This window comes from Megascapheus bottae, chromosome 21 (genome assembly GCF_031878675.1).
Source record: "Megascapheus bottae isolate mThoBot1 chromosome 21, mThoBot2.hap1, whole genome shotgun sequence".
Taxonomy (NCBI): Eukaryota; Metazoa; Chordata; class Mammalia; order Rodentia; family Geomyidae; genus Megascapheus; species Megascapheus bottae.
Genome location: NC_143529.1, coordinates 21,499,374 through 21,514,305, shown reverse-complemented (window position 1 = coordinate 21,514,305; position 14,932 = coordinate 21,499,374). Strand labels below are relative to the sequence as shown.

Below are 14,932 nucleotides of genomic sequence, written 5' to 3'. Positions count from 1 at the left end.
TGCACATTGTAGGCATGTATGCATTTATCATATATGTGTGTGAGAGTTTGTATGTGTGTATTCTTCCTGTTTTCACCCATGCGATATTAGGGTGACTTGGCAAGAAAAGAGATTATGAATATTTCCCTTAGTTTTCTGAGCAGAGTCGCAAAACTAATGTATCAAACTTATTCAATAGCATGAAGAAAATATTGCTTCTGTGGCTTATTTAGTCAAGCTGTGATTTTGTGTGAATAATATGAAATCTATAAGTATAATTACTTCATCAAGTTAGCATATATTACTTGTGGGAGTATTTTATCGTGTCTCAGAAAGGGGTGCTATAGCACAATATGGAAATATGGTCTTAATTATATATACAAAGGTTCAGATTGTTAAAGGAAAAAAAAGATAAATACCCATTTGTTTTTAAAAGAGAATGTGTTGTTTTTTTTTCCAGTCCTGGGCTTAAGCTCAGGGCCTGAGCACTGTCCTTGGATTTTTCTCAAGGCTAGAGCTCTACCACTTGAGCCTCAGCACCACTTCTGGCTTTTTCTAAGTATGTGGAACCAAGGAATCGAACCCAGGTCTTCATGCATGCTAGGCAAGCACTCTACCACTAGGCCAAACTCCCAGCCCCTTAGAAAAAATCATATTAAGTGAAGTAAGCCAGACTCACAGGAACATAGGCTCAATGGTTTCCCTCATTGTCATAATCAGCAGAAACCTTGGACTCTTCTAGCAGAGATTTGTAATAGAGCAAAACCTAGATACATAAGGCCATACAGTATGATGCTAAATGAAAGGACCTCTAGGATATAGAAATAAAAGCCATATAATGAGTGGTTATTGTCCTTAATGTACTATGTTATCTCTCATCTCTTTTGCTGTCCCTTAGTTATCTCATATTGTTACAGTATTTTACTTTGTTAGCTGATATATTGAATATATGTGTATTTGGTTATTTGAAATTGGATAGGAAAGGGGGGAAAACAAGATGAGGGTGGGGGTGGGGGGGAGGGAAATGGGGACCAAGACATGAGAAAGGGTATCAATGTATGTGAAGTAATGCACCTTCCATCTGGCGAATGTAATATAATCCTTCTATTAATTACAATAAAAATATATGGAAAAAAAGATTACAAGTAACAGCTAAAAAAAAGAGAATGTGTTACCAAATTCCATCAACATAGTTCAACATCTGTAAATAATCCTAATGATTCTAGATTCATTTTCTTAAAAATTTATTGCACCCAGGGAGGAGAGATACAATAGTGTATCCATGGTTTCCACTTCTATTTTTTCCCAATTCTTCTAGTGCTTTGGCCTTCTTGGGGTGAATGGAGCTGGGAAGACCACTATATTCAAGATGTTGACTGGAGATATCATTCCTTCAAGTGGAAACATTCTGATCCGAAACAAGACAGGGTATGAAAACCTGATGCTCCCACTTACTGACTGCAACACAATTAAAATAATTTCATTGAACATGTCTTGTAATTTTGTGGTGACATTGTTCCATCTCCAAGGAGAAGAAAGCAACTGAAATGAGTAGAGAAAGTGGTAACATCTCTTATTGTGATTCTGAGAGTTAAATTACTTTATCTCCCTTTTTTAAATTGAAAATTAATACCGTAATCATTACCATTGACCACAATGAAGCCAACTTCCATCCTGTGGGGACTAGGAGAGATCTGTCTTCCAACCCTCATGTGCAATTGGTCTTTTCAATGCAGGTCCCTGGGTCACGTTGAGTCTCACAGTTCCTTAGTTGGCTACTGCCCTCAGGAAGATGCCTTAGATGATCTGGTGTCTGTGGAAGAACATTTGTATTTCTATGCCAGGGTACATGGAATTCCAGAGAAGGATATTAAAGAAGTGAGTATACATGTGCAAAACCAGTTAGGGTGAATTATCAGTATGCCATTTATTTCTCCCTCTCCCCACCACACTTCCATAAAACCTTTTCCTCCATCAATGATGAGCCCAACTGGACTTGATTGTGTGTCTTACATACACATCTAAGGAGTCAGCTTTAGAAATATCTTGGCATGTGTTTGTTCCATTGCTTTTTAAAGAACTTTAAAATAGAGAATTCACTTCTGAGTTGAGCATTGTTTGGTGATGATTGTACTTTGAATTATAGTTGATACATAGACGTGAAAGCAAAAGGCCCATATTAAGGCAGATTAGCTTCCTTTTAAGATGTTACTGTATTGAGAAATCTTTATTAGTTCCTGCCATTTTTACAAGCTTTCATTAGGGCCTGTGTCTTGATAGCTTTTGTGGTACTTAGATGTTATGAGTTTTAGGTGCCATGTCTTTCTCTGTGTTAGTTTTCTATGTGTAGAACATCTTTGAGAATTTTCTGTAATGTTGGTTTTGTTGCTACACAATGTTGCAGCTTTTCCCTGGAATGGAATGTTTTTATCGTTATGAATGAGAGCTTAGCTGGGTACAATATTCTTGGTTGGTAGTTATTTGACTTCAGGGCATGACATACATGCTTCCAATCTCTTCTTCTTGCATGGTCTCTGCTGAGAAATCTGGGGTTATTCTGATTGGTTTACCTTTATAGGTGATTGTTCTCTTCTCCCTGGCTGCTTTTAGGATCCTATCTTTGGTCTCTATTCTTCATCTCCCTTGCTTCTAATTGTTCATTTTTGATGCCTTGCATTGCTTGTTTTAGATCATGTATGGATTTCTTTAGCTCCTTGATGCTAAATCTAAGGACCTCCAGAATATAGAAACAAAAGCCATATAGTGAGTGATTGTTGTCCTTGATGTACTACGTTATCTCTCATCTCTTTTACTATCCCTTAATCATCTCATATTGTTACAATATTTCACCTTGTTATCGGATTTGAGCTCTTTTAAGCTGTTAAGCTTTCTAAGTGACTCCTATAGCAATATAGCATAAAGTACCACTTGCAATTGTAAACATACACCCTTCCATTTGGGGGGAAAACATCCTGTTTGAGGATGAGCCTCCCAGGAACTGTTTTTTTACCTCTTTAAATGAGCTATTAATTTTAAAGAGGTCCCTTGAAAATGCAAATAAAACATGTGGTGAATTTAAATGTGTTCATTTTTTAGGCTTCTATTCTAATGATAAAAGTTTCATTTCACAGGCAAATTTTCTTCCATTTGGTGCTTTAAGAGATTTGCCAGGAGAAGGTCAACCTAATTCCTCTTTTATTGTCCACAGACTGTTCATAAACTCCTCAGGAGACTTCACTTGATGCCCTACAAGGACAAACCCACTTGCATGTGCAGCTATGGTACTAAGAGAAAATTATCTACTGCCCTGGCCTTGATAGGAAAACCTTCTATCCTACTCCTGGTAAGAGCAGATTTCTGAGCATAGTTGCTGCTCATGTGGCATGTTAACATGTTATTGTCATTACAGCCTACAACAAGCCAGGGCTCATTGTATGCCAGTCACTGTGCAAGCACTCATATTATCTCATTAAGGGAATTTATAGTAACAAATACACTAAAACCACAGCATCCTCAAAACTAAAATCTTTGAAGCAATGATGTAGGAAGCATCAGAGGAAAAGAAACTCAATATGGGAATGAAAAGACACTGAAGCAAATTAACTAATTATACCACTAAGTATAAAACATGATGCAGTTTAATTTCCTTTTTTAAAAAAGTAAAATTATGTCTTTTCTTCTCTGTTAGGAATGGATCAGGTCAACGTACCATTTTCCAGTCTCTACTAAGAAAACAAGTGCATTTTAGGAAAATGTATTGAACTAAAATATTGTTTCTTTGAAACTTAAAAATATGAACTTCCAAGCTTAGGATGTGATAGATAATACCTCATGCTTTTTTTCCTTCTGAATTTGAAAGGGAGACTGTAAAAAAAATCCACAGTTATGCTTTAGTTAAGAGCCAGAAAACTAAATTGATCACTTGCAAATATAAATTGTGCATGATGAGAGTACAGTAGTCTGCTTTCTAGACTTAGCATTGAAATGGGGTATATGCTTGCCCTTATTGTACAAGATCACTCTTATTCAAGGACTTCCAAAGTCTGAAAGAGCCCTAACTATGTACAATAAAAATCCCATTATAAATTGCCACATTATTCCAAGGATTAGAACATAAAGTGGATCAAATCTTTTAAACTGCCCAGATAGAATAAGGCAGACCCATCTTTCTATAATTCTGGCAGCCTATAATGCATTTCATGCCTGCCAATCGATGCTTATAATGGGATTCTATTGTGTAACTGTCCCTTAAATTGAACAAAACAATCCTCAGGCCCCCCTGTGAGATAATAGATGCAAAGAATCTATTTTAAAATGCTAAAAGCACTACATAAATGTTATGTAGTAATGAGATGAACTGGAATACCAGCTATGAAGGAAAGAGACTGTATTCTCTCCCATAGCTATTTACTGTGTATGTAATTTTTGTAAAAAAAAAATAATGGGAGCAGTAATAGTATCTTTTATACTCATTCTCCAAATTAACACTCATTCCCTTCCAAAAATTTAATACATTACCATAAAAATAAACCTTTCATTATGCTATATACATAGTTTCTATTACAGATACAACTTTCAAATTTTTATCTATATTTTTTATCTTCTGTCAGGATTTATTCCTGTTTAGATGCTCTAATACTATGCTTTTTTTTTTGCCAGTCCTGGGCTTGAGCTCAGGGCCTGAGGACTGTCCTTGGATTTTTTCTCAAGGCTAGAACTGTACCACTTGAGCCTCAGCACCATTTCTGGCTTTTTCTAAGTATGTGGTACCAAGGAATTGAACCCGGGTTCATGCATGCTGGGCAAGCACTCTACCACTAGGCCAAACTCCCGGCCCCAATATACTATGCTTTTTTAACATGGACTCTGAATAATTTTCCAAAGCACTACTCACTTGGAAAAAATATGTGTGTTTTTCTAGATGTCAGCATATATATATATATATATCTTTTGTATATTTCCAAGCAATCTTCAGTTTCAATTAATGACATAAAATTAAAAATATACCTTAAACATATTTATGGAAATATCAACTTGTGTGTTCTTGCTGTTGTTTTTTTTTCTGTTTTCTATAGCATAGTCTCACAGCCACAAGTGTACACAGAAATCTTGTTGGTGTAGCCCCAGGTACATATGTGACAATGCAGAAGTGAATTAAATGTAAAAACTCTGCTTTGTCAGTAATTGAAGCAGAAGATTTTTTTCCAAAGAAATTTAGGAGATGGAGGTAAAGGAAGAGGATATCAGCTTCCCTGAAATACTAATTTTAAACTGATAATTTCAGATATGTGATTTTGAGCTTTATTTTTTTTGCCAGTCCAGGGGCTTGAACTCAGGCCATGGTCACTGTTCTTAGACACTTTTTGCTCACAGCTAGTTCTCTACCATTTGAGCCACAGCACCACTTCTGGCTTTTCTTTGTGTATGTGGTACCAAGAAATTGAACCTGGGGCATCATGCATGCTAGGCAAGCACTCTACCACTAGGCCAAACTCCCAGCTCCTGACAATAGAATGTGACCTATTAAGTACAAAACAAGTTTAGTCCCAAGACCTTGAGAAGTGAATTTTGTTCTTAGGAAATGAGATGGTATGGTTTGTGTAAAGGACCTCATCAAAAAATAATTAATTTGATCAATTTTTCTTTTTTTTGTCAGTCCTGGGCTTGGGCTCAGGGCATGAGCACTGTCCTTGGATTTTCTCAAGGCTAGGGCTCTACCACTTGAGCCACAGGACCACTTCTGGCTTTTTGCTATGTATGTGGTACTGAGGAATTGAACCCGGGTCTTCGTGCATGCTAGGCAAGCACTCTACCACTAGGCCAAACTCCTGGCCCCTCAATTTTTCTTGTAACTGTCTATTCAGGATGAGCCAAGCTCTGGGATGGATCCTAAGTCCAAACGACACCTGTGGAAGATCATTTCAGAGGAAGTCCAGAACAAATGCTCTGTCATCCTCACATCTCACAGGTAACTGGAGGCTGGACCTTTAAAGTCATGGGACACCATATTAGGGTGATAGATGAGAAAGGTAATCCTGTGCTACGTGTACATAACTAGTGCTCACCTTCATATGGAAGTATTTATTAGATATTTGTAGTAGTGGAGGCCAGTGTCATGGGCTCCATGGTGAGAATACTGTTAAAGGACAGAGTGTAAATTCTAAGCAATAGTTTTTTTGTGATTCATGACAGCTTTAATTCATGTGTGGCTCCCTAGGGCCTACTAAAGGTCAGAATTCTTTAGGCTTATCCAAAGTTTTCTATTATGTGATCTCATTTAAACTTCCAGTCCCTTTCCGCCCTGCTCAAGCAGCTCTCCTTTCAGTCAGAGGGACCTACAGTCTCCCATCCACACACCGTCCCTTCTGTGTCTCTCTGTGGCTGTACCTGCTTCTCAAAATCATCTCTTTGGAAAAAACTGTTCAAGTTCCAGTTTTATTAGCCTTTCCAGAACTAGTTCACATACTTCTCATTCTTCCCTATGAAGTAGCAGAGTTTGAACAAAACAAAGCATTTTATCTATGCATCCCTTATAATATTGGCTTCATGTGGGCCGGGAGTTTGGCCTAGTGGTTAAAGTGCTTGCCTAGCATGCATGAAGACCCGGGTTCGATTCCTCGGTACCACATACATAGAAAAAAGCCGGAAGTGGTGCTGAGGCTCAAGTGGTAGAGCTCTAGCCTTGAGAAAGTCCAAGGACAGTGCTCAGGCCCTGTGCTCAAGCCCAGGACTGGCAAAAAAAACAAAACAAAACAATATTGGCTTCATGTAATTTGGATTAAATTCACCTTGCATTATAAAAATTATACCATAGGAAAGTATTATGAGTGATTAATATCAAGAGACTTGCTTATCCTAGCTTTGTCCTGAGCATACTATAGCCACTCTATTTTTTTACCATGAATTTTTGTATGCAGTACATGCATGGGGTGATGACCTAAGATCACTTCCAATTATCACAGTCCATAAAATGAGAAAGTGAGTAAAGGTTAACTAGTTATAAGTCCAAAATCATTGAAGCCAGTTGAATCATAAGGCATAATGGAAGCTTGAGGTTATTCCACAAACCCTTCTTAGCTAATATAGTCCTTGAGTCAAAGCTTAAAGTAGCTTGAAAGAAATACTGAGTTTGAAAATGGGGCATTCCAGGTGAGAAAGATGACCTCAAGTTTAGGAGAACAATAATAAAAAACCTACCTGAAGATGTTTAATTTATGATTTAAGAGCTTTTAAAAAATTCTCCTTCAAAAGAGGTTTCTGAGGTATCATAATGAAATAGTTAAGTTTAGGTGCAAGAATTTCAACCCATTTCCTGTGTCTTGAATGTTAATATCTTTTAGCATGGAAGAATGTGAAGCTCTCTGTACCAGGCTGGCCATTATGGTAAATGGAAGGTTCCAATGCATTGGATCTCTACAGCATATAAAGAGCAGGTAAAGAACATGTGTACACTTTTTAACAAAGGCTTTATGTAATCAATCAGCTGGTATAGACACAGTCAAGTACTATATGAGCCACATATGCTTAAATAAAACTTATTTTATTGAAAGTCTGCCATGGTTTTACTCAAGTAGCCCAAATATTAGAAAGCCTAAAGTTAGCAATACTAACAATAATGATACATAATCCACAGCCAAAATGTTCACAGAAGCAAGACCTTTTTCAATAGAAAAACCTCCACAAGTACATGAAGGCATAGAATTCCATCTAGCACATTCATTTTCCATTCACACAGTTACTCAGTAAGCTATTTAACATTGAAAACCACACTGAAAACCTTTTAATCAAGAATACATTGGGGAAATATGCATACATATCATATTACCATCAAATTTAAATTAAATAAGTAGTTTATATTCACCAGAGTATATTCACATTTTTACATATCCATGTTAATCTCTAAACTTCATTATGATACTTTATATCTTTCTATATAGGAACTTGATTGTCTTATAAAATAATATTAACCAAGATAGGGGAGGGGAATAAAGCATGACAGAGTCCTTGCATTGCTCTTATGTAGTTTAATGTGACAAGATTACAAATTCTACTCCCAGTCGCATTAGCTCTGACTTGTTCATTTGGAAATAAATATTTAATATTTATTTATATTTAATTTTAATATTTAATATTTATTTCCAAATCCCTGATGATTTTAAACTTTATTGGTCATATCAAATCTCCAGTAATCTACCTCTCATGACTGTGCTCTCTTTAAATTAGAAAGTACTTTTTACTCCAGAAATTACCATCCATCAGCAATTTATAAGTGTCAATGTAAGTTACATCTTTGTTAGATATCACAGATTTTGTTTTTTCTTTTCTTTTCTTTTCTTTTTTTTACAGTATTGCTCTTGTCCAAAGAATCTGACTCAGCACAGAGGTAGAAATAGATAGAAAATTATAGTATTGAACTAGTACCAGTTTGTAGCATGTCCTGAAGTTTTATGGCAAAAATTACAGTCATTATACAAGAAAAAGATCCTTAATGGCCAGCTTGGGTCTTGTTTGATTATCTAGAATTCTAGGAGAACTCTAATGGCAAATGTAACTCATACCATGTTTTTCACTTCATTTTATATAGGTTTGGACGTGGATTTACTGTCAAGGTTCACTTGAAAAATAGCAAAGTGAGCATGGAGACCCTCACAAGGTTCATGCAATTACACTTTCCAAAAACATACTTAAAAGTAAGTGGTGGCATGCTTTTGACCTTGATATCTTTACCTTTGCCCTGGCTTTGGTAGTGAGTCTAATATCACAGCAGATTTTGCCATTTCTAAGTTAATCACAACTTTGGTATTAATTGTAATATCTTAATTCAAGATGCATAAGATTCTTTGAATTGCACCTAACGTGAACAAATAGGATTTTTAAAATAAGGTATTTGTTTGTAGAACTTTCAAATGGCCAACAGACACATGAAGAAATGCTCAACATCTCTGGCCATAAAAGAAATGCAAATTAAAACAACTCTGAGATTTCACCTCACCCCAATTAGAATGGCCATTTTCAAGAAATGTAATAACAACAGATGCTAATAGGGATATGGGTGAAAAGAAACACTAATATAGTGATGGCAGGAGTGTAAACTAGTTCAGCCACTCAGGAAAGCACTATGGTAATTCCTCAAAAGGCCAAACATAGAGTTTCCTTATAATCTAGCAATGCCACTCTTTGGCATTTACCTAAATGTCCATGAACAAGGATATACTGAAGCTACTAGCACAACCATGTTCATTGCAACATATTTACCCTAGCTAACATATGAAACCAACCCAAATTCCCCTCTGTAGATGAATGGATTAAGAAGATGTGGTATTTATACACAATGGAATTCTATGCTGAAAGACTTGGGAAAAAAAACATATTAAGTGAAGTAAGCCAGACCCAAAGGAACATAGGATACATGGTTTCCATCATTAGCAATAAATAGTACATATCAAATTAGGTATTATTTATGCAGTTAACATAGTCTTTTATATATGTAACTTTTTCCTCACTGGACTTTATGTTCACACTGTATTTGTCTTCAGGTTATGTAAGCTACCATTTATTAAACCTGTATGACAGAGAACTCAGAGATGACCTATGATATTACCAGAGGCATTTACTATTAGAAAAATAAAACAGTGCATTCAGAAGGATAAAGCTTGAAGTGTTGATCTCCTTTGTTCCTCTCGCTTAAAAACTTTAATCAGTTTCTAGTGGCTCACACATGGAATCCTAGCTGCTCAGGATGCTGAGATCTAGGGATTGAAGTTGGAAGCCCACCTAGGTGTAGAAATATTCAAGACTCTAATTAACCAGCAAAAAGCCAGAAATGGATCTGGGCGCGATGGCTCATGCTTGTAATCCTAGCTACTCAGGAGGCTGAGAGCTGAGGATCAAGGTTCAAAGCCAGCCCAGGCACAAAAGAACCTGAGACTCTTATCTCCATCTAACCAGGAAGTGGGGCTTGGATCAAGGGTAGAGCAGTAGCCTTGAGCTGAAGAGCTCAGGCACAGCACCCAGGCTGAGGTCAAGCCCTATGACTCACCAAAAAAAAAAAAAAAAAAAAAGCCAGAAGTGGAAATGTGGCTTAAGTGGCAGAGTACCAACCTTGAGCGGAAACAGCGAAGACAGAGTGTGAGACCCTGAGTTCAAGCCCCAGTACTGGCATATAAACAAACAACTAATTAAACAAATACTATCAAATTCATCAGAGTCCACACAGTTCTCTACTAGCAGAACTATCACAGTGTATAATGTATACACTGTGTATATATGTATATATATATATGTGTGTGTGTGTGTATATATGTATATAGAGTAGCAGTCACAGGACAGGCTCAAAAGAATATATACATTTTACAGAGCACAGACTTAGCTCAGTGTACTTAATCAAACAAAAGTGATACATTTTATGGAATGGCCCTATGCAGAAATTAATGATGACAAATATTTGTTGCTAAAAAGAAAATCAGGTGTGAAATAATGTAAATAAACTGGGAAATGTTGGGTTGACAGCCCACTGCACTGAGATGATATCCAATAAGACATTTACAGTCTCTGAAACATTTTTCCTTATTTGCAAATAGAATATGAGCATCTGTTTTCCCAAACTGATGTGAAAACATAATGATAAAGTATCGATACTGACACTTTATTTAACTACAAGGCACAATATTAATGGAAAGTGATTTTAGAAAACAGAACAGTGTATCTTTAAAAGATTTCTTTTATCTTTACAAAAGACTTTTGCTTCTGCCTCCTCAAGCTTTAGCTCACTTCTGTAGGAAATAATAGCTTTCATGCTTCTTTTCAAAGCCTATTTTCTGTCATCTAAATTTAAATCAAAACACAAGCTAAAGGACACCTTTCTTGCAGAAATCATGTTGGTCACATACTTTTGCTTTTAGTGAATTTCTGAGCTGAAATCTTTATTGACTGAGTAACAAAATTAGTTTTTCCAATCTGTTCTTCATGAGAGCAGAACTATCCAGAGCAAATTAAATAGATGATAAAAGTTTGGTTTCTCCCTAAACGAAGCATGCTTTAAACAAATGCAGCCATCTCTAGGTGTCTGTAAGGGAAAGAGCTGGAACTACAATTTGAGAGTGAAAATAAGCAAGTTGGCTAGATTACGAAAAGTATAATGGAAATTCAGATCTATGGGAGAGGCCAGTCCTTGAGCTAAGATAAGAGAGTGAGGAAGACATCTTGAATGTCAGTCTGAAAAATACCACTGGAATCAGATCCTAAGAAATCACAGAGTCATAGGAGTAAATTTGGCAGCAAGAAAATACCTGACCATGCCAAGGACAGTAATGTATGTGTGACATACAAACTGCATGGGAGGCAAAGATTGTGAGGGGTATGGCTTTAGGCTATTGTGGGCAAAAACATTAGCACAATTTCATCTCAAGTTAGCGGGGCACAATATCACATGTCTATAATCCCAGCTATGCAGGAGGCTTAGGTAGGTTAAAAAGTGCAAATATAAGCCCCTCTCTGAAAATAAAATATGTAGAGGAAAAAAAAGGGAGGGGATAATACACCTGCTTAGCAAATGCAAAGAGGTTAGGTAGGAAGGAAGAAAAAGAGGGGAAAGGAACAAAGAAAGGGAAGGAGAGGAGGGAGGGAAAGAAAAAGAAGGAAGGAAAGGAGAAAGCAGGAAGAAGTGAAAGAGAGAGACCAGGAACATCAAACCAATAATGTTATAATATAGTACACATAGCAAAAGTTAAAGTTGAGCAATTCCTGAAAGAAAACAAAAACAAAAACAAAAACAAAAAACCAAATTGAAGGCCTCGTAATCAATTAGACATCCAGAAAAACAAGGTGGCAAAAATCCTCTAAGGCAGTAAGAGTAGAGAATACTGTCAGGGAAATACTAAAGTTTTAAAACTACAAGGAATTTTAAAGTGTGATGAGAAAGGGAATGGCAACACCTAATCAACAGTGCTTTTGAAAATCTAACATTGTATCCAGCATAAATTGAACAGCTAATTCCTGACATTGTAGGATCATCCAATAGAGGAATTAACTTTTAAACACTGACCTCTGTGGATATTTATGTGAGCTGAGCTTACACAAATGGGTGGGATATCATCCCAAAAATGTTTCCCAGAGGAAATAATGGCTTTCTAAGTGCATGTGAATGAAAAATGGTTTGGCATTAAACTTTTAAATTTTCTTTCTCTTTTACATTCACCAATTTTTCCCCTTTCAAGCTCTTGGTTTCAAAACCTCCTCCTTATTTACATGGTAGTGTCCTTTGCAATGGGTTGAATTTTGATATTTCTCTTAGTTCTTATGTAAAGTGTCATGTAATCAAGTTGATATGACCTAACATTGTTAAACAAGTTTGTTGTTTGGCTTTGGCAGGATCAGCATCTTAGCATGCTAGAATACCATGTGCCAGTTACAGCAGGAGGAGTTGCAAACATTTTTGATTTGCTGGAAACTAACAAGACTGCTTTAAATATCACGAATTTCCTTGTAAGTCAGACCACTCTGGAAGAGGTAAGAATTATGCTGTGAGCCACGTTCACAATGTCTCATATTGGTCTTAGTACATCCTGGGTATTTCTCTCTAATAATATTCTATTTATTTTAATTGAAGCTATTTCTAATCTTGCACCTGAAAAACTTAGCAGAGAGCCAAATTTACCTCTAACTGCATTTTTTGGAATATTAAGAAAACCATTCAAAAGACATTAACTACCTTTTAATGATGACATTAAGCTATTTCCTCCTCTTTATTGTAAGATATCTGTATCCACGAATTTATATGTCTATGTAAAGCAACAAAGCACTGTTTTCAGTTACTAAATAAATAGCTGCTAACATTTTCCTTACTTTGGCCTTGGTAAGTTCAATGAATTCTCTTCTACTGGATTAGCTTCCTGGACTAAGGTGGCTTGGAGTTAACTACAGTGTGCAGATCTTTAGATCTAACTAATAGCATACAATTAAAATTGGAAATTCTTTTCTTTTACTTACTCTGTCTTAACTTGTATTCAACGAAAAGAGGCTTTCTAGGTCACTCTTTATCACCTCTGTACTCTTAATATTGTACAGTTGCCCTTAAAATATCTTATAGCATATTTGATACAGCCACCACTGGAATGAGCCTCTCAGCCAGTGTATTGTGCTGCTTTTTATGGACAACTGTTTCATGATGAGACTTTAGGTATTATGGTAGGGACATAAAACAACTGTGGCATTGCCAAGACATTTACCTTTAGACTTATGACCAATTACCAGCACCAAACTTTACCTGAAAGGATTAGATTCCTGAGAGTTTGGCCATGAATCTATGATCTAGATTTGATTAATGCAAATGTATAAGCAGATCTGCATATCAAATAATTGGCTAGCTTAATATGATCATTGACTAACTTAACTACACAATTTTTATTTCGACCTTGAAATTAGTATAATTGCTCCGAACACTCCTATATAAATATTCAGCATGGTTTAGGGAAGGATTTCTTGTCTATATGTAATAGGGATAACAAATGTGGAAAATATGGATATAGATAAATGGCTGCAGATATTCACTGAAGCTTTAAATATACATAATGATTTTAAATGTAAACAGTTGTAGATATGATATGATATTGTTTGCACTCAAAACTAGAGGTGACTAAAAATGAGTCCTAGTAAAGGCGTACATATGCATGAAGATATAGTGGGATTCAAAACCTAGTTTTCTTATTTGGTCTTCAATTGTGTGTATACACAATTGTGTGTGTGTGTGTGTGTGTGTGTGTGTGCATGTGCGTATGTGTGTGCGCGTGTGCTTGTGTGTATGAGAGAGAGAGAATCATACATAGCTACAGGGAACTACTAATCTATTGTCTCCCTTTATTTACTGGTACTAATGATGTTCTTTCTCCTTAAAAAAAAAAACCAACAGGTTTTCATCAACTTTGCCAGAGATCAAAAGTCCTATGAAAATGCTGATACCAGTAGCCAAGGTTCTAGCATAAGTGTAGACTCACAGGATGACCGGACAGAGTCTTAATACCTGGGGCAAATTCAACTTCAGCAAAGGATCAATGGATGCATTTTTTGAAGAAGATAACTACTTCCTCAACATCTCTTCATTTTTAAATTATTATATTGTATGGCAAGTCACCTTTGTATAAGACTTACATGTTGTTATAAATGGAGAGTTTGCTTTCTGAGGTCACTGAATGTTATTGACCCTGAAATGAATTCCTGCACACTTAACACTGTGAGCATGCTAATGTGTAGAGATAAGCAAGAAAAACCACCTCATAATGATTATCTTAATTTATTACCTTCACATACACACAAAAAGACAGCTTAAAAGGCATGAGTATTGGTAGTTGTAAAAGAAGAATGGAACAGAAAAGGACAGTAGATTGGGTCAAAGAGGGTTCGGCGATTAAATTATTTATTTCTAGAAAATAAGAAATATGGTTCATGAATCTATTACTATAATACATACTGTGTGAAAGGCCAGATTAACCTAGGTGGTAGGCAATTAGCACAATGTGTACAAAGTGTTTGATGCCGTGTGAATACATGGGGGCATACTAGATGTCAAAAGTATCTTTCAGAAGAACTCAGTAGAAAAGGCATTTTACCCTGGTGGTAAATAGAATTCAGGCTTCTTTCCTGCTGTGCATTTGTAACAGGAAGACACAGGACAGACCAAGAAGCTACTTGCTCTTCTAGGGGGTAATATAAATCCTGATACAAATCCTGAAACCTGATAGAGAATTCACGTGCTGCTGGCAGACAACCTTTTTTTAAGCTCTTATAGAAACTCTCATAGTCCAGATTTCTCCTTTCCTCAGGAAACATTCCTGTGAAAGGAAAATGAACATACTTTTCAACTTCTTGCCTGGCTGACCCAGAAACATGTGTATGATTGTCAGATAGCCTTTTTAATAATGCCAAATTACATGGTGTTGAGGAGGGTGGTTTAGATACC

At 36.3% G+C, this 14,932-nt stretch overlaps 1 protein-coding gene across 2 annotated transcripts in view; it reads left to right on the top strand.

The window, feature by feature from the left end:
* Abca12 (ATP binding cassette subfamily A member 12) overlaps positions 1 to 13,994 on the top strand; it is a 165,128-nt gene extending 151,134 nt beyond the window's left edge. For both annotated transcript variants that reach the window (XM_090354380.1, XM_090354379.1), the window contains exons 46-53: positions 1,298 to 1,407; positions 1,716 to 1,857; positions 3,188 to 3,322; positions 5,844 to 5,947; positions 7,320 to 7,412; positions 8,564 to 8,669; positions 12,349 to 12,486; positions 13,886 to 13,994. In XM_090354380.1, the coding sequence (XP_090210506.1) occupies positions 1,298 to 1,407; positions 1,716 to 1,857; positions 3,188 to 3,322; positions 5,844 to 5,947; positions 7,320 to 7,412; positions 8,564 to 8,669; positions 12,349 to 12,486; positions 13,886 to 13,993 (936 nt within the window). In that variant the 3' untranslated portion in view covers position 13,994. The remainder of the gene's footprint in view (positions 1 to 1,297; positions 1,408 to 1,715; positions 1,858 to 3,187; positions 3,323 to 5,843; positions 5,948 to 7,319; positions 7,413 to 8,563; positions 8,670 to 12,348; positions 12,487 to 13,885) is intronic.
* Positions 13,995 to 14,932: the final 938 nt, after the last annotated feature.